At 37.9% G+C, this 19,255-nt stretch overlaps 2 protein-coding genes across 6 annotated transcripts in view; one reads left to right on the plus strand and one right to left on the minus strand.

The window, feature by feature from the left end:
• The window catches only part of CCDC34 (coiled-coil domain containing 34), a 260,224-nt gene that overhangs the window by 37,854 nt on the left and 203,115 nt on the right, over window positions 1-19,255 (minus strand). The gene's annotated exons all lie outside the window — the stretch shown is intronic.
• The window catches only part of BBOX1 (gamma-butyrobetaine hydroxylase 1), a 51,451-nt gene that overhangs the window by 31,047 nt on the left and 1,149 nt on the right, over window positions 1-19,255 (plus strand). The window contains exons 4-6 of the mRNA XM_045808596.2: window positions 4,647-4,752; window positions 10,347-10,543; window positions 18,047-18,213. Coding sequence (XP_045664552.1) covers window positions 4,647-4,752; window positions 10,347-10,543; window positions 18,047-18,213 — 470 coding nt within the window. The remainder of the gene's footprint in view (window positions 1-4,646; window positions 4,753-10,346; window positions 10,544-18,046; window positions 18,214-19,255) is intronic.

A 19,255-nucleotide genomic window follows, 5' to 3' on the forward strand; every position in this document is an offset into this window, starting at 1 on the left:
AAAACAATATTTAAGCATTCCCTAAACACTAAAGGATTCAGATTTGTCCCAGAACACTATTAATTTCATGAAATATCATGAATATTTATGACTGGCATCTAGAGTGGGATGGATCTAGTGAATAAGTATTCAAACCAAGACCACAAAATCGTCTCTAAAAATCATGATTTTGATGTACAGGTGGAGCTTCTGACAAAATCCTTAAATGGAAAATAGAAATTTCTTTTTTTTTTAATTTTAATTCCAGTATAGTTAACATGTAGTATCATATTAGTCTCAGGTGTACAATATAGTGATTTAACAATTCTGTAGATCACTCAGTGTGCATCGTGATAAGTGTACCCTCAATCCCCATGCCCTATTTCACCCATCCTCCCACCCACCTCCCGACCGTAACCATCAGTTTGTTCTCTAGAGTTAAGAGTCTGTGTTTTGGTTTATCCGATTTTGAGAATGACACGAGTAGCTCAGTGGAAATACCTAGATTTGTTTAAAATAGGATCTCTGGCAAAAACAGGATTACGAGCACAGTTTCAATCGCCTGTCCCAGCACAATACCAGGCACGTCTATAGCAATTGGCTAAGATGTTATGCTGAGCCTGCCCCTTCGGTCTTAGAAAACCCCGGGTCCTGCACCTCTGCTCCGGTCATGATGCAGTTCCTGATGGTCTGCTTGAGTTGCTTTACTTGGAGGGGCATTAGAACCTGCCTCTAATGAAAGATGCCTATAAATACAACCTTCATCCCACTCAGGCCCCACAAGTGGGCTTTTAAAAAACAGTTTCTCCACAGGCCAATGGGTCCCATTTGCATTTATTTCTGCTGTGTTTTCCTTTGGATTTGAGAAGGATAGGGATACGTGAAAGTTTAGGGTCATAAACAATCAGCGGCAGTCTTCTTGGCATGATTCATTTCTATAAGGAGGTAGAAAGGTAGATCAGATGACATTTCTAGGATTTTTCCAGACTTACGCTATGACTATGATGAGAATGTTTTATGACTGGAATTGGCAAGCCCCTTTCCTGGGATTTATCATTATGTGCGAGCATAGACTTTTAGGCTACATATCCCACACCGTGCCTAAGACACTTTAGGGCTGAAAAATATTTATTATCCCCTGCCAGTTAGCACAGAGGGCTGGAGAACTGCTTCAATGATGCCAAGTCACAGGCCCCATCCCTGTAGAAGCCAGTTAACGTCGAATAAAGGAAAAATCTGTTCCCTGGCTGAAACATGCACCTTGAATCTCAGCCAGCTCTTGGCTGCATGAAAATTCAGTGAATTTACCCCTGATCATAGGAGGAACCAGGAAAGGGAATGTGGGTGAATCAATGCAAAACCATCATCAATCTTGAAAAGAAACTCTAAATATAGTCATTTCCTGTCCACAGTGTCAAAAGCATCATCTTTTAGAAGATATTATAGATTCTACAACTTGATGAAATTACTTTCTTTGTATCCTTAAAAGCTTTCCTCCATGTTGATTATTGTTGGAATGCTCATGGTGACAACAGGCAGAATCTTCATTAGGTTTGTGTCACAGAGTGGCATGAGGTCCATAGAGAACATGTATTTCCTGGCTGCAGTTACTATAGTATAATGGATTGTCTGACTCATATTTGAAATGAGTTGCAGCAGGCTATACATATTCTTCTTTCACTGGGTCTCTTTCCGACTTATGGCCACATAGAGATGATTCTTTAAATTTTGGTGAAAGATTTACCAGGCTTTTCATTTTAAATTTATTTTTTTAAATTTTTTAAAAAAATTTATTTGAGAGAGAAAGAGTGAGCACGAGTGGGAGGGTGGGGCAGCGGCAGAGGGAGAAGCAGGCTCCCCACTGACCAGGGATCCTGAAGTGGGACTCAATCCCAGGATCCTGAGATCATGACCTGAGCTGAAGGCAGATGCTTAACTGACTGAGCCACCTGCGGGCCCCTCCATTTTACATTTAGATGAAATACAAAACAAAACAAAACAAAAACAGAGCCAAATAGTTTCATCCTCAATTCCAAAGAATGGGGAAGAAACCCTACGTTTCACCTCAGATTCCTCTCCCTAAAATACATCTCCCAGAAATTCGTGTTTCTCCTTTTCTTCCAGGTCTTCTGGAGAGAGATGAGATTGTGGCTAGGAAGGGACATATAACCTTAAAGTTATATTTTGTGATCTGAGTAATAGTTACACGAGTATAATTAAAAATTCATTAAGTTCAAATAAAATAAAATAAATATTCATTAACTGCCCTCTAAGATCAAGAACAAGACAAGAGTGCTGGTTTTCACCATTGCTATTCAACATTGTACTAGAAGTTCTGGCCAGGGCAGTTGGGCAAGATATAGAAATATAGGCATCCAAATGAGAAAGGTAGAAGTAAGTCTATCTTTATTCATAGATAACATGATCCTATATATAGAAAACCCCACAGAATGCACACGAAAAAGCTATTAGAGCTAATAAATGACTTCAGCAAAGTTGCAGTATACAAGAGCAATACACAGAAATGAGTTGTGTTTATATACACTAGCAACGAACAATCTGAAAAAGAAATTGAAAAAAAATTCCATTTACAATAGCATCCATAAGAATAAATACCTAGGAATAAATTTAACCAAGAAGGTGAAAACTCATAAAACAAAAACTATAAAACATTGCTGAAGGAAATTAAAGAAGACCTAATAAATGGAAGGACATTCTGCATTCATGGATTGGAAGATGTAATATTGTTAAGATGTGATTCCTACCCAAAGACGTCTATAGATTCAATGCAATGCTTACCAAAATTCCAATGGCTTTCTTGTGGAAGTGGAAAAGCAATGCTCAAATTCATATGAAATTGCAAGGGGCTCTGAGTAGCCAAAACAATAAAAAAAAATAACAAACTTGGAGGACTCATACTTCCTTATTTCGAAACTTATTACAAATCTATAGTAATCAAAATATTGTGGTGCTGGGATAAAGACATGCAGACTACTGGAATAGAACTGAGGGTCCAGAAGTAAGCCCATGCATCTATGGCTAACTGATTTTTAACAAGGGTGCCCAAACCTTTCAATGGGGAAAGAGCAGTCCCTTCAACAAACCGTGCTGGGACAACTGTATATGCACACGCAAAAAGAATGAAGTTGGACCCCTCACGCATTATATAAAAATTAGCTCAAATGGATCAAGAACCTACATATAAAACCATAAGATTCTCTGGAGAAAACATAGGGGTAAATCTTCATGACCTTGGATTGGGCAATGGATTCTCAGATATAACACTAAAAGCACAAACAACAACAAAAATAGATGAATAGAACTTCATCAAAATTTAAAATTTTTGAGCATCAAAGATCATTACTAAGATAATGAAAAGACAACATACAGAAAGGGCAAAACATAGTTGCAAATCATATATCTATTAAGGGTCTAGTATCCAGACTATCTAAAGTGCTCATAGAAATTACAAAAGGACAAACCACTCAATTTAAAAATAGGCAAAGGACTTGAACTGACATTTGTCCAAAGTAAATATACAGATGGCCAACAGGCATATGAAAAGATGCCCAACATCATTAACCACTGGGAAAATACGCATCAAAGCTTTGAGATACCACCTCACACCCACTAGGATGGTTAAAACCAACAACAGCAGCAACAACAACAAAACCCAGAAAATAACAAGTGTTGATGAGGATGTGAAGAAATTGAAGGCCTCACATATTGCTGGTGGGAATGTAAGTGGTCCAACCACTATGGAAAACAGTTTTGCAGCTCCTCAAAAGTTAAAGATAGCATTATGGTATAATTCCATTATTCCACTCCTAGGCATTACCCAAAAGAATTGAAAACAGGGGCTCAAATAAGTAAATGCACAGACATGCTTATGCCAGCACTAGTCATAACAGCCAAGGAGTAGAAATAGTACAAATGTCCATCAGTTGATGAGTCAATAAACGAATTGTGGCATATCCGTACAGAAAATATTATTCAACTATAAAAAGGAATGAAGTAATGATACATGGACCATCATGGAGGAATCTCAGAAATCTTCTGTTAAGTAGAACAAGCCAGACACAAGAGGTCACACATATGATTCCACTTATATTAAATATCCCAAATAGATAAATCCTTAGAGACAGAATGCATATTGGTGTTTGCCAGGGACTGGGAGGAGGGCAGAATGGGAAGAAAATGCTTCATGGGTGAGAGGTTTCCGTGTGGAGTGATGGAAATGTTTTGTACCTAGGTAGATAGAGATGATGCTTACCAACATGGTGAAAGTCCTAAGGGCCTCTGAACTGTCCACTAAATGGTTCATTTCATGTTATGTGAATTTCACTTCAATAAATGATTTTAAATGCACTAAGCTATTTAAAAACATGACCTACAATCCCACACATACCTCTTTATAAACTCTGTGGGATAGACTAATGTGTAAATGTACTTTTCTCTGGAGAAGAGACAAGAAAGGAGGAGGTGCACACTCTCAAATGGTAACTTTGGACAAGGAAAGGTCAGGCTCTCTTCCTGGCTCACATCGTTATGGTAATTATTTCATAAAATGAAAAGTTTCCATTTCCCCCATGTATCCAGTTCATTCTAACACATTTCCTCTGGCTTACTGACAGCCCGTTTAAACATATGTTTCTTGTATTTTACAGACATACTTGGCAAGTGCAAGACAAAATTGACGCAAACAATGTGGCTTACACAACCGGGAAGCTAAGCTTTCACACTGATTATCCAGCCCTCCATCATCCACCTGGGGTAAGGTGAGCCTCAACATATTTTCCACAAGGCAGGCCAAGGACAAATATCCTCCTATATTTTGAGTCTAACAGACTATAGGTTTCACTAGCTAATTTATCCTACATAGATCTTCTTCAAGCACAATCCAAACACAAAATCTCTGTGCCTAAATCCTGAATAGCCTGACATTTCCAAGGGATAAAAGATTTTGGTGTATTTTTAAAAAAATATTTCTTTGTTTCCTTTTGGAAATAACTATTGGCACTTTTTGCTTTGCCTGGACAAATTTTACGATAGCAGGACATCTTGCTGTCCTTTTGCATATTTACCATTCCCAAGAGAGTTAAAAGAGAAAATGAAACCAGAGAACACAATGTAGGGTTTTCCCATAAAGTTCCATGGCCACCATTCATATCAGTTAGCTATCACTGCATAAAAACCACTTCATAACTTAGTGGCTTAAAAAAATACCATTGGGATGCCCAGGTGGCTCCGTCAGTTACGCTTCTGCCCTTGGCTCAGGTCATGATCTTGGGGTCCTGGGATCGGGCTTCACATCTGGATCCCTGCTCAGCGGGGAGCCCGCTCTTCTCTCTGCCACTGCCCCTGCTTGTGCTCTCTCTCTCTCTCTTAACTAAATAAATAAGATCTTTTTAAAAAAATAAATAGAAGAATAGCCATTTACTTAGCATACGTTTTTACCGTTTGGGCTGTGTTCAGCTGGGCAGTTCTGCTGTTGGGCTCACTGGAAACTGGTTGACCTGGGCGGACAACCTAAGGTGGCTTGTCTCTGCTCCACTTGATCCATCACCCTCTAGAAGGCTAGCCCAGGTTTATATGAATTCTCAGAGCGCAAGCCTTTATGTAAAGGGCCTCTTAGACAAACATTAGTAATCAGCACAATGTCACTTCTGCCATCTTTCATTGTTCTAAAGAAGTCATAATAGGTTAGCCCAGCTTCAAGAGGTGGAAATGCAGAGAGCAAAATAACCATGGTTATTTTTGGAAATCGTCTACTCCCACCTATCAGATTCCTCCTCAGGGAGAGACCTGTTCAGCATGGAGCTACAAACCCTCCAGGACAATTTCCGGGAGGACACTCCGCCACTACATTTTTACAAAATTGCCCTTTTACTAAACCAGCAACATACTTACAAAAGCATCATTTTGCTAAACCAAGAAATAAATGGTCAGGACACTGCCTTTGAAAAGATATTTTCTTCCTATTTTTTTAAATAATAATATTTTGTTATGTTAGTCACCATACAGTACATCCTTAGTTTTTGATGTAATGTTCCATGATTCATTACTTGTGCATAACAGCCAGTGCACCATGCAATACATGCCCTCCTTAATACCCATCACCAGCCTATCCCATTTCCCTACCCCCCCTTCCCTCTGAAGCCCTCAGTTTGTTTCCGAGTCCACAGTCTCTCATGGTTCATTCCCCCTTCTGTTTACCCCCTCTTCATTCTTCCCTTTCTTCTCCTACCAATCTTCCTCTTTCTTATGTTCCATAAATGAGTGAAACCATATGATAATTGTCTTTCTCTGCTTGACTTATTTCACTTAGCATTATCTCCTCTTCCTATTTTTATAGCTAAATGGGATTAAATGCAATAACCACACAGAAATCTGTATCTTCAAAAGTAAGGAGAAGTGGACATTCGGGGCAATTCTTAGTTAATGAAGGCAAAGTGGGCCAAAATCAAAATTAGTCTTTTTTTCCATCATGTTGACTGAACAAATTTTCTCTGCACCCTCGTTGTTAACCATTTTCCTTGCCAGTATGAACTTCACACATTTTAAATTATTTTCTTGACTGTAAAACACCACATGATTTTTTTTTTTTAACAAAATGATGATAGTAAAATGACTCCTATAGTCACTTTTGGGTGGAGATGAGGGGCCACAGAGGACACACAATGTGATTTGTTCTAAACGTGCCCCAGAGAGTCTCTAAAACATTGGGAGTTAAAAGCTAAACTAATCAGCTCAATTCATCTACCAAAGATAGGTTGGAGAAGTTGGACGAAATAAAATTTTAAAAATTCGACTAGAAGGGACCCCTTAGTGGCTCAGTCAGTTAATTGTCTGCCTTTGGCTCGGGTCATGATCTCCAGATCCCGGGATCAAGTCCCTCATTGGGCTCCTTGCAGCCTGCTTCTCCCTCTGCCTGCTGCTCCCCCTGCTTGTGTTCTCTCTCTCTCTGACAAATAAATAAAATCTTTTGTAAAAATTAGACTAGAAAACTAAAGATTCTAATTTAATATTTTAATTATCTGCTATTTTTTTATGAGTTTAGGTTTTGTTTCCAGGTTAAAATTGAAAGCCTAAGGAAAAGTGATTACCTGGCTTTGTAAAAATTCTTGAAATAATATAATGCTTGACATTTTTATAGCATTTTATACTTTTTCAAAATATTGCTACATAGATTACGTTGTCTGCTCCCTCTTAACATTCCTGTAAGGTAGACGATTGATCATGTCTTTCTATGTTAGATGACAAAATGACACACAGCAACATTAAACATTAAATGCTTTCGCTGAATGACATGTGACTAAAGGGACACTTAAAACTGAACCCAGGCCTCTGTCTAGATTTTTTTTTTCCATACCATGGTGGTCTTGAGTTGGACTTTCTAATTACCATAATTTATATAACGTGAACATAGACATTGTCAGACATTACAAACTCTTTAAGTACAGGAACTGAATCTTCCACTTCTCTCTATCTATTCAAACAGTACATATGGACCTGATGTGTGACAGTAGTCACTAGCCATATAGGGTCATTTAAATTTTAATCTAATGTAATTATGTATAAATAAAATTTAAAATGCAGTTCTTCAGTCCCATTGACCACATTTCAAGTCTTAGGCCAGCACCTTTCACGTAATAGAGACTTCACAGATATGCTATAAAGAGGCAAAGAAACACCACAAAGCTGTACCTATCTCCATCAGTGAATGAAACATGCAAAGATAAATGACCTGATAGAAGCTTTTTAAGTGAAAGATGATTCCTAAAATCTCTAGGTTGTAGTAGGAGAATAATTAGAATGTAGGCAGCTATTTGTGCTATTGGTCAAGTTTCCATCTTGACCATCATTCAAGACCCCGTTGAATCATTCAGGGGTCTTTGTACCAAAGTTTGAGCTTTTTTTTTTTTTATAACAAATAGAATAAGTCACTTTTCTTGTCAGTACAGATGATCTGAATAATGAGTTACTTGTTGAGAGTTGAATTTCATCAGTTTGGATCATGTGGGGCAGGGATAAGGTGACACATCTTTAAAGAAACACGGATGTTCCTTTGCTCACTGTCTTTGGGCCAAAAGTCCCATGCTGCCATAAAGTAACATCTAGAAAGAAAATATTTTTGGTTCTAAATGAATTACATGAAACAGAATTTGGTTTTATACACATCAGGTCCATATGTACTGTTTGAATTAGGTGATGGAAGGGTTGTCTGGCACCATCATCTTTTTTCTTTCATAAGATTGCATTAAAATATAAATATATAAAAGAAGATTATTACTGGCCTTGCCATATATGTAAAAGACATCAATCGATCTTTTTTAAAGATTTATATTGAAATATTCTGTGACTTCATTATGGCAAAATCTGAGAGGATTTAAAGAACACTGATTCTCTCAAAGAGTTATACCATTATTTTGCCTTCTGTTGGTAGACTTGAGGTTGAGGTTTCCAGTTCATCCTCCTGTTAATCATGCCACTTCATCCTTCATCGCCCTGGCGATGAGACAGTTTTCTACAATGACTTGGTCAGCTTATGCACATTTTTTCGAGCTTAAAAAACTGGCATCAGTTTAAGGTTGGAACGATTTTTAATGTAGACCAGTTCTCTCCTAACACCAGAAAATGAGGCATAATCAACCTGAAATGGGAATTAGAGTTTACAAAGCACATATATACACACACCGCATAATACTAAACTATTAAGAGTCCCGTAAAGGGATTTCCCTGTTTTATGGAAAAGGAACTCACTGTGTGATGATTTTGAGGCAAATAGACAAAGGTTTGAATGTCAGTTTTACCATGTGTGGCTGAGTTCGTACTAGCTGACCAACTATTTCACTTCTGGGTCTCAGGTTCTTCAGCCATAAAATGGATATGAAAGCACCAAATTCTAAGGACTGTGGTGAGGAATTGATAAATGTACAATCATAATTTGAGAACAAGTATGTATAAGATTTAAAATATTGAAAAAATGTGTGCGGTTTGGGGAAGAAGGCAAGATTTGTGTTCTAGATCTGCATTATCCAATACAGTAGGCACTAGCCATATATGGTCATTTAAATTTTAATCTAAATTAATTATGTATAAATAAAATTTAAAATGCAGTTCTTCAGTCCCATTGACCACATTTCAAATGCACAATAGCCATGTGGGACTAATGTCTACGTATTGGGCAGCATAGAAGAACATTTAGTCACTGCAGAAAGTTCGAATGGACAGCACTGTTCTAGACCCTTTACAGAAATAACCAAGCCAAATGGATATTTTTCCCACTCATATTCCCCCTATTCTGGATGTTTGATCATATTTGCCTCTTTTCTTATTTTTGTTTAACTGAGAATAAAGTTTTCACAGCTGAATAGTGTTCATTTCTTTAAGCAAAAAAGTCTGGGTCTAAACTTAGGTATTCAAAACCACTCACTCATGCTAACTAACGAAGTCATAGAACCTCCATCCAAAAAATGTATTTCTAAATTTTTACTAGTTTTTGCTTTTCAAAATGAAACAATGTTGAACATTTCTCCCTAAATCTTAGTAAAAATAACTATCCTTTTGGTGTCTTATTCCCAATGTTTCTTGAGTTTATCCATCCTCATAGCCCCACCCAACCTCCATTCCCTTCTTATCCTTATACCTGAACTGTCTTATTTAACTCTCAAGTAGTTCCTGTCTCACTAATTCCCCCCCTAAAAAAAACGTATCCTATGTAACACCACTGGACTAATATTCTTCAACTCAGTCTTGGCTACATTACATCTGTAATGTAAAACCCTTTAACAGTTCCCCTCTATGCACAAGAGAAAGTCCAATATTCTTCATCTGACATTCAAGACTCCACAATGAGGGCTTCAATGACCTTTTCAACTGGATCTCTTCCTTTTAGTTGTGAACCTCTATTGTGACCAAAGTGTTTGATACCTAATGAGGTGTGCATTTTTGCACATCCATTATCACTGCACTTGATTTGCTCTCTCCATTCTGCTCTGCATATCCAAAGTCTTATCCATCCTCCTTTGCCCAGTTTAAAGCCCACCTCCCCTATAAAGCCAAAATGAAGTGAGTAAATGCTCCAGCATGAAGTGTTCCCTCCCTATAGCTATTATGATCTGTGCCTTTGGTTTACTAATGAACATTATCATGCCTGTGTTCATGTCTCACCCTGAAACAAGGTTTGAACTATAGAATATTAGTTAAAAGCAACTTTTTCTCTCCAATCCTTTTCCCTGCTGACACAAAAGAGATTTAGGGAGTTTGTTGACTTTATTGCATTCATAACTTTCTGAATCTTTAACAGTGTCAAAAGATGTAAACGTTTACCATTTTAAAACACATTTCTCTATTTCTTTTTACAGGTTCAGTTTCTGCACTGCATAAAACAAACAGTCACTGGGGGTGATTCAGAAATTGTAGATGGGTTTAATGTATGCCGAAAGCTCAAGGAAAAAAATCCTCGAGCATTCCAGATTTTGTCCTCCACTTTTGTGGACTTTACAGACATTGGAGTGGATTACTGTGATTTCTCTGTACAATCCAAACACAAGATTATAGAGTAAGTACTATTTCTACATTTCCCATAGCAATTAAATACCTGACTGCAAATCCTCATTACCCTAAACCTAAAGCTTAAACAGAAGAAAGCTTCGATTAACTCCAGAGCTTACTTTTTATTAACGGTTTAATCCAATTTTAGAAAGAAAAAGAAAAAAAATTTTTTCACCATAAAAAAAATCATTATCAAATTCCATGAACTCTCTCTTCCTAATTAGTATAAGAGAAATAACTAAGACTTTATATATGCTTGACTTTTCTTACATACAAGTTCTACAGAATTATAATCAGTGTGATTGTAGTAGTCAGAATCCTTTCAGCCAGAAGGGAAAAGAATCTAACTCAAATTAGGTAGATCTGATAGATAAAAATGTCATCTGATGTTGATCTCTTTTTTTCTTCATCTTTTAGCTTTGCCATCCTCTGTGTTGGTCTGCTTTTCAAAGATGTCAATAGAAGCTCTGCATTTTCATTGTCCTCAGAGCTGGTAATCACATACACAGAAAGCCCTTATTTCCCAATAGTTATAACAAAACTAGATGACTCACTGCCAGATTAGTTTTAAGTCTATCCTTGAAGCAATCACCATGGCCAGGAAGTCAGAGAATTCCGATTGGCCATTCCTGGATTACATGTTCATCTCTGAAGCAAAGTCAAACTCATTTGAACCACATGGGCTGAGAATGAAACAGGAATGTCTGCCTAAATTGATGCCAACAAAAATCGTATTTCCCTACATAGAACATTTTATTTTTTCTTTTTTTTAATAAGTTTTTTTTTAAAGATTTTATTTATTTATTTGACAGAGATAGAGACAGCCAGCGAGAGAGGGAACACAAGCAGGGGGAGTGGGAGAGGAAGAAGCAGACTCATAGCAGAGGAGCCTGATGTGGGGCTCGATCCCATAACGCCGGGATCACGCCCTGAGCCAAAGGCAGACGTTCAACTGCTGTGCCACCCAGGCGCCCCTATTATTTTTTCATTTAACGTTATTTTGACATAATTTTCCCAAGTATTTACGAAGGCCACAAATCTATCCTTTTATTTGAGAATTATCTTACCTTGTCTTTCCTGGACATGATTTATTTAATCAGACCTCAGTTCATGAATTTTGGAGTGTTTCCAATTTTATTTATTTATTTATTTATTTATTTATTTATTTATTTATTTTACTTAGTTAACATACAGCACAATATTGGTTTCTGGAGTAGAATTCAGTAAGTCATCACTTACATACAACACCCAGTGCTCATCACAAAAAGTGCCCTCCCTAATACCCATCACCCATCTAGCCCATCACTGACCCACCACCCTCCATCAACCCTCAGTTTATTCTCTATCATTAAGAATCTCTTATGGCTTATTTCTCTCTCTCCCTTATGCCCTCCTTCCCATATGTTCATCTATTTTCTTTCTTAAATTCCACCTATAAGTGAGATCATATGGTATTTGTCTTTCTCAGACTGACTTATTTCACTCAGCATAATACACTTTAGCTCTATCCAAGTCATTGCAAATAGCAAGATTTCATTCTCTTTGATGGTTGAGTAATATTCCATTGTGTATATTTCCCATATCTTCTTTTTTTTAAGATTTTACTTTATTTATTTGAAAGAGAGAGAGAGAAAGGGAAGGCACAGAGGGAGAGTTGGAGGGAGAAGCAGACTCCCAGCTGAGCAGACAGCCTGATATGGGGCTCGATCCCAGGACCCTGAGATCATGACCTGAGCTGTAGGCAGACACTTAACCGACTGAGCCACCCAGGCACCCCTCCCATGTCTTCTTTATCCATTAATCAGTTGATGGACATTTGGGCTCTCTCTATAGTTTGGCTATTGCTGCTAATGTTGCTATAAACATCGGGGTACATGTACCCCTTTAAATCCCTATTGTTGTATCCTTTGGGTATCCTAGTAGTGCAATTGTTGGGTCATAGGGGTGTTTCCAATTTTAGAGTTGAGTCTGTGTTCTTCTTTTAGTAGAAACAGCCAGATAATATGAGAATTAACTCACTTAACAAATAATCAAATACCAAATATGCAAACTCATCTTTCTTATATAAACATACGGACTTCATTTATTCATTCAACAAGTTTTTATTGAGAGCAGCCACTCTTCTTGCTGGTTGGAATATATCCGTAGACAAAACAAAGATTCCTGCCCTCATGTAGCTTAAATTTAATGGGGGAAGAGGAAATTAGAGATTTTAAAACAAATGAGTAAATTACAGTGACTGTTAAAACATTTTTTAAGTGTTTAAGAAAAAAAGGAGAAGTAGGGCAGAATAAGGGGAATCTGTAGAACCAAAGACTTAGGGAAGATGGAACTTGCACTATTTATGTGTGGTGAGGAAAAGCTTTCCTGAGTAGGTGGTATTTGAGCAAAAACTTAAAGGAGCGAAGGACTCCCAGAAGAGGAGTCGTTTCCAGAAGCAGCTAAAGCAAATGTCCTAAGAAGCCTCTAAGAGCACAGCTGGTGTTCAAAGGACAGCAAGGAGGCTGGTGTGGAGCAGAGTTTTAAGAGAGGAGGTCAGATGGGAGTAAGTTCATGTTGAGCCTTGTTATCCATTGTTTAAAACCATATTGCCTTTCACTCTCAGTGAAATAGGGAGCTGCTGAGAGATTTCAAGCAGAAGAGAGACATTTATATTTATATAAATTTATTTACATTTTATTTCCCAGAGCCCATTGTCTCTTATGGTTCATTCCGCCTTCTGTTTATCCCCCCTTCATTCTTCCCTTCCTTCTCCTACCGAAAACAAACTGAGGGCTTCAGAGGGGAGGGGGGTATGGGACTGGGATAGACCAGTGATGGGTATTAAGGAGGGCACATATTGCATGTTGCACTGGGTGTTATACACAAATAATGAATAATGGAACATTGCATCAAAAACTAAGGATATACTGTACAGTGACTAACATAACATAATAAAAATTATTATTTAAAAAAACAAATAAATAAAATTTATTTACATTTTAAATGGGTCACCGTGGCTGTTGTGCTGAATATAGTGAAGAAAGGAAGGACAGAAACAGGAAGACCAGTCAGGAAGCCACTGCAGGACAGTAGGCTAGAGGTGAGGGTAACTTGAACATGAGTAGCCCACGTGGTGGGAGAGGCAGTGTGGAGAACTGCTTAAGGATGTGTTTTGCAGGTTGAAACAGCATATTTTCCTGACAGATGGGATGAAGAGTGTGAGAGAAAGAGAGCCATCAAAAATAAATTCTAGTTCAGAATCATGTTCTCTGAGAGTCAGTGGCCACAGTGAAAAAGAGAAGAAATAACTCTTGGATTCCTAGTTTTAACATGAGGGTTTTAACTATTCAAAAATTACCTTAAAAATCCATGACAGATTGCATAATTTTGTTGTGGCAGAATATAATTGCAGATTCTGCAAGGCTGGTGAGCGGAGGCAGAACAAATAAACCCTTCGTTATTGAGTGAGATTAATTGAATGTTCATCATCCGAATCATAATTTGTCTTTGTTATTTTTTGGAGTAGAATTCCAGAATTTGGCCATTGTCAAGTGTTAAGGTCTCGGGGATATCCCTGAGAATAGCAAGTGGTTAATGTTAATCCACTTTAAAATGTATTTTTAAACAACAGGGGGTGAAACGAATAGGGTTTTCAACTAATTGAGGGATTTGGTTGTCTGTGTGTTTGGGTTAATTTAATATTCCTCATGCTTAAATTTTTAACTCCTTTGAGATGTTTATGTCCTATCTAGTACAAAAAGATCTTAGAGGCTGCTGGCAGAATTAGGGTACAATTCAGTATAATGAAAAGTAAACAGAAAAAGAAACTAGGAAAAATAATAATGGTGAGACTGAGCTACAGCAGTGCACCCTCATGGCTACAAGTTCAATCCCATGAACACTGCTCCTACTCTTTGCCTGGTTAGTGGTGCAATCACGGTCTAGTGACTCAGGCTTGCTAAGCTACAGTCTCTTTGCCAGTACAAAGGGAGTAATAGCAATGCCTACCACATACAACCGAAGTGGGAATTATAGAGACAATAGATAGACTTCCCCTGCCTGGCTCTGAAAGAGTAGAATAACTTTTAGCAGCTAAAATTCTATAAAGTCCAACACAACTACTAGTGATAGATTTCAGTTTCAGCTCTGAGTTTCTACAGACCAAAGGAAGGAGGCAACATAATCAATTTGCAAGATTCGAGACACTTCTAAAGTGTGAAATAAATTTTTCCTGCAGATTCCAGTAAAATGTGATGTGGGCAACACCACAGTGACATACAACAAATTCAAGTAGTCCCATCTCTCAATGAGACAGACTGTTGTAACTAACGAGGAACAGTCACGTCACCAACTCTGATGGCAGGAACTGATTCTACAGTCCTTTCACTGGGTTCTTTTGTTGGCATCACTGATGACATTTTGCTTTTGCTGATTTGCAGTCATTGGGATGCTGGTTTATGTTTAAATGTTTGCCCCTTATGTATTGCTAGTATGTAACCAGTTACTCCTCATCTTTGGAGGCTTTTTACCCATTCCTTAGCATGTAACCCTGCATTGGGACCTCCATTTCATTCTGTGGCTGCACACAGAATGCGTAATGAGGCTCAGTTTTGCATTTTAGGTTGACCTTCAAGATATCAACCAATCAGCTCCTCTAACATTGTTCAATCCCTAAAATAATGTCTTCTCTAGACCTCAAAACTAAATTTTCTTTCTTTTCCCCTCATGTCATTGCTGAAAAATGCTAAATAATGAATTTGTGCCTTGTTTTCTCAGATAGAAAGTAAACATCAGGCAAAAGGAGACAGAGACTGTCTCTCTCTTGATCTCTCTCTCTCGCTCTCTCTCTCTCACACACAAAGAGAAAATATTGATTAGTATTGCCTATATATGTGAACTTTTTGGAAATGAAAGTGTAATACAATGGTTCATGGGGTACACAATTCTGATTTTCCTTAAATTGATGAGTCACAAAATTTCTTTCATTGATATGTGAGGATACACACATGAACTCCAAAAGGGAGCACTCATTATTAGCACAACCATTTCCATCAAAGAATTACGATGTCAATGAAAAAAAGAAACAGATCGCCTGAGTGGCTTGTGTAGAAGACCCCCAAGAAGTTTTAAAGTCATGACAACCTTGTCTGTAACACAGTGGACGGCACAAAGGGTGTCATCATTAAATGTACAGAAAATAGCATAGGGAGAGTGGAGGGAAAGGGAATCAGGAGCAATGAGGCTAGAATCTTAAGATTAAAAGACAAAATGGCCTTAGAAACTGTGAAAGGGTCTGAAACCCACAGTGTAAATTCTAACAGGGCAATTGAAAGGTCAGTCACTGCCCTTTGTGCCACTCAGATCTTTGTGGAGGCCCACAGTCTCTTCCGATGATTGACCTTTTCCTTGACTCTTTGTTCAGAAAGCCGCAACCTGCAGGCCACGGAGTATTCTTCATCTGTGTGGAAAGGATGGGGGAAGGAGGGAGGGCACTCCTTGCCTATTCAGTCATATTTGCTTTTTAATCAATATATGTAAATTCTGGTTTTAAGGGTCCAAGAGCCTTATTGAAAACCTGTTCCTTTTTTCACTTTCTTTCCCCGGTGTGGTTTCAATAGGTGGTTTTCTGTCACTATCAAAAAGCAGAGTTGTGGCTAACGACCAGTTCTTAGAGTTTACTGTTACAATTACCTTTGGCTCAGAAAATTGAATATTAATCTGAGTCACAAAGCAGAGGGACCCAGAGGGCCACAATTTATATGCCACAGGCAATCACGTTTTCTTCCTATACCCTGACTTGTTGATAATGGTTCACTCTGTGTGATTGGTCAGCTAAGTATGATCTAGACTCCAAATCAGCGTCACCAAGTCCCTGGGTACATGCAGCAGTCTCTTTGGTTTGATCCATCAGGTCTGGATCCCTGTCAGCTGTAGGCTCATAGTACCACCTCCTGGGCCGGCCCAGGAACAACTCTAGGCACTTTGCCACCATCCTTGCTCACCTTCAGTTTTTATCCATCCTTCCTTTCTTCTATCTAAAGAAAGGATAGAGTTGGTAGATGCTTTAGGACTGACTGAAAGTTTACCTTCCCGATAAGCTTAACAATATATCTTCCTTTTGCTTCTGTGTGGAAACAGTGCTTATGTTGTGCTAGTTATAACAAGCATAGCTTAAATTAGAAAATAATGGTATTTTTTTTTACATCGAAAGTAATATTACCCTACATTGTCATGATTATGATGCATATTCTAAGGAAGGGTAGAGAAATCACAATATACTATCTCAAAAGTACTAAAAAGACCTTGGTATTCTCCCAGGGTACTGAAAAAAGTATAGAGAGTCACATATGCAATGAATATTTATTAATGGCCTATGATGTGCAGGCTCTATGTTAAGTGCTGAGAATACAATATTAAATGAGATAGAGTATTGGTTTTCTAGAAGCCTATATACTAAGATACATAGTACAGATAGAGAGATACAAAGAACATATCCCAGGCTAGATTCTTCTTTTCTCTATGTCTTTGTTTCCCTACCTGTAAACTAAGGGTTGAATTAGAACAGTGAATTTCACACTTTTAGAAAATAGATCATTCCTCCCAATCATGCTTCAAAAAAATTATACTTAAAACCCTAATAAAGTGGTTGACCATGAATTTGTAACATTAAAAATATTTAATACATAAAAGCTACTATTTTAAAGAATGAGGAATGAATTCATTTCCCAAAATATAAAAAAAATAACTGGAATCTTTCAGTAACATTTATTTTAAGTTAATTTGAATCATTCTGGCACTTACGTAGTAAGGTTTCAAAAAATACCTGCTAAATGGATGGCCAACATGAGAAGATACTCAACGTTACTCGTCATCAGGGAAATGCAAATCAACACCACAATGAGCTATCACCTCACACCTGTCAGACTGGCTAAAATCAAACACACAAGAAACAGCAAGTGTTGACGAGGATGTGGAGAAAAAGGCACCCTCGTGCACTGTTGGTGGGAAGGCAAACTGGTGCAGCCACTGTGGAAAACAGTACGGAGGTTCCTCATAAAGTTAAAAATAGAATTACCCCACAATGCAGTAATTACACTATGTAGAATTTAAGAACAAGCCGAAGAAAAAAAGATAAACCAAGAAACAGACTCTTAGCTACAGAGAACAGACTGTTGGCTGCCGGGGGGAGGGGGGTTGGGAAATGGGCGAAGTAGGTAAAGGGGATTAAGAGCGCTCTCATCTTGATGAGCAGTGGATGTAGAGGTTGCCATATCCCTACAGGATACGCATGAAGCTTAATATAACACTGTGGGTTACTATACTGGATTGAAAATCTTTTAAAAACTGATAAATGAATGAATAAAAAACAAATGAGCACATCATACCACAGCTAGCCTTAATACCTTTTGTACATGTCTTTGGATTCTTTAATACTGTATTTCAGACACATCTTCCAAGACAAATTGACCCTCAGAAATGTAAATAAATACCTCATGGCTTTTTAACTTTTTTTCTCTTTAAAAAACAGATTAGATGATAAAGGCCAAGTGGTTCGCATCAACTTCAATAATGCAACCAGAGACACGGCATTTGATGTACCTGTTGAAAGAGTTCAGCCTTTTTATGCTGCTCTGAGGGAGTTTGTTGACCTCATGAACTGTAAGGAATCCAAGTTTACTTTCAAGATGAATCCAGGTCAGTGAACACATTTTCTTAAACAACTGAAAACATGGATGTTCTTTAACCTTAACCACGTAGAGCAGTATCGCGAGCAGTTTTTCTCAGATACAGCGTGTGGAACCCTTATAACGGAATCTTTGTCAGCAGCCCCTGTCCCTGCTCGGCCGCCTCTCCAGACTTAAAAATACTCATTCTTAACAAACTCCTAGGTAACCTTTAAGCACACCGAAATTTAATAACCTCCAACCTAAAGAAAAAGTATGTGAAAGACAAGCTCTAAGCCAAATGAAATCTCATGTCTGAGGTCAAGACAGATGACTTATATTTTCTGCGCCGATAGCCAGTCAATATGAACTGCGGCTTCGACTTAATTCTTCTATCCCAGTAAACAAGTGAAAGTATCCCCATGATTCTCACTCATGAGGTACATGGGTCGTGTGTACTCATTTAGCTTATCTGGTCTGGCAGAGAGAGTGCTACCTGAAATAAGCAGTATTTGTAGTCCAGCTACTTGAAATAAAGGAACAGAAAGCATTGTGTTTGTTCTTGACCATCTCTACTCAGTGAAGTGACCTCAAACTTGAGGCTTTCCATATCTATAGTAAAAACAGAATTTCTCTCTACTGTTGACCTGGCCAAGTGGAAGGTGCTTTTACTTCTGACTATTTTTTGAATTGATCTTTGACATCATAAAGTAATACTAGAAACCTCTATAAATCCACTGATATGCAGGCTCCACAGGCTGATTTTAAGAGCAGTAACATATAAAATTGAAATACCAGGAGAGAAAAATACCAAAAAAAATAGAAATTGGAATCCGAGCTCCACTGTCTAATGGTTGTATAGCTTCAGGCAAATCCCTCAACTTCCTGGAGCCTCAGTTTTCTCACACAAAAAGAAGAGCTCACACTCTTCTCGGGATTTTTATGAGGCTTGGAAATAATGCACACAAAATACTGGGAACATAGAAGGCAAACCAAGTCATTATCCTTTTAATTATTTGAAGCTGTTAAACTGGAAATAAACCTTTCTAAGTAAATAAACATTTCTAAATAAC

The sequence above is a fragment of the Ursus americanus genome, chromosome 24 (assembly GCF_024610735.1).
Source record: "Ursus americanus isolate L20-20 chromosome 24, mUrsAme1.1.p, whole genome shotgun sequence".
In the NCBI taxonomy this organism is placed as follows: Eukaryota; Metazoa; Chordata; class Mammalia; order Carnivora; family Ursidae; genus Ursus; species Ursus americanus.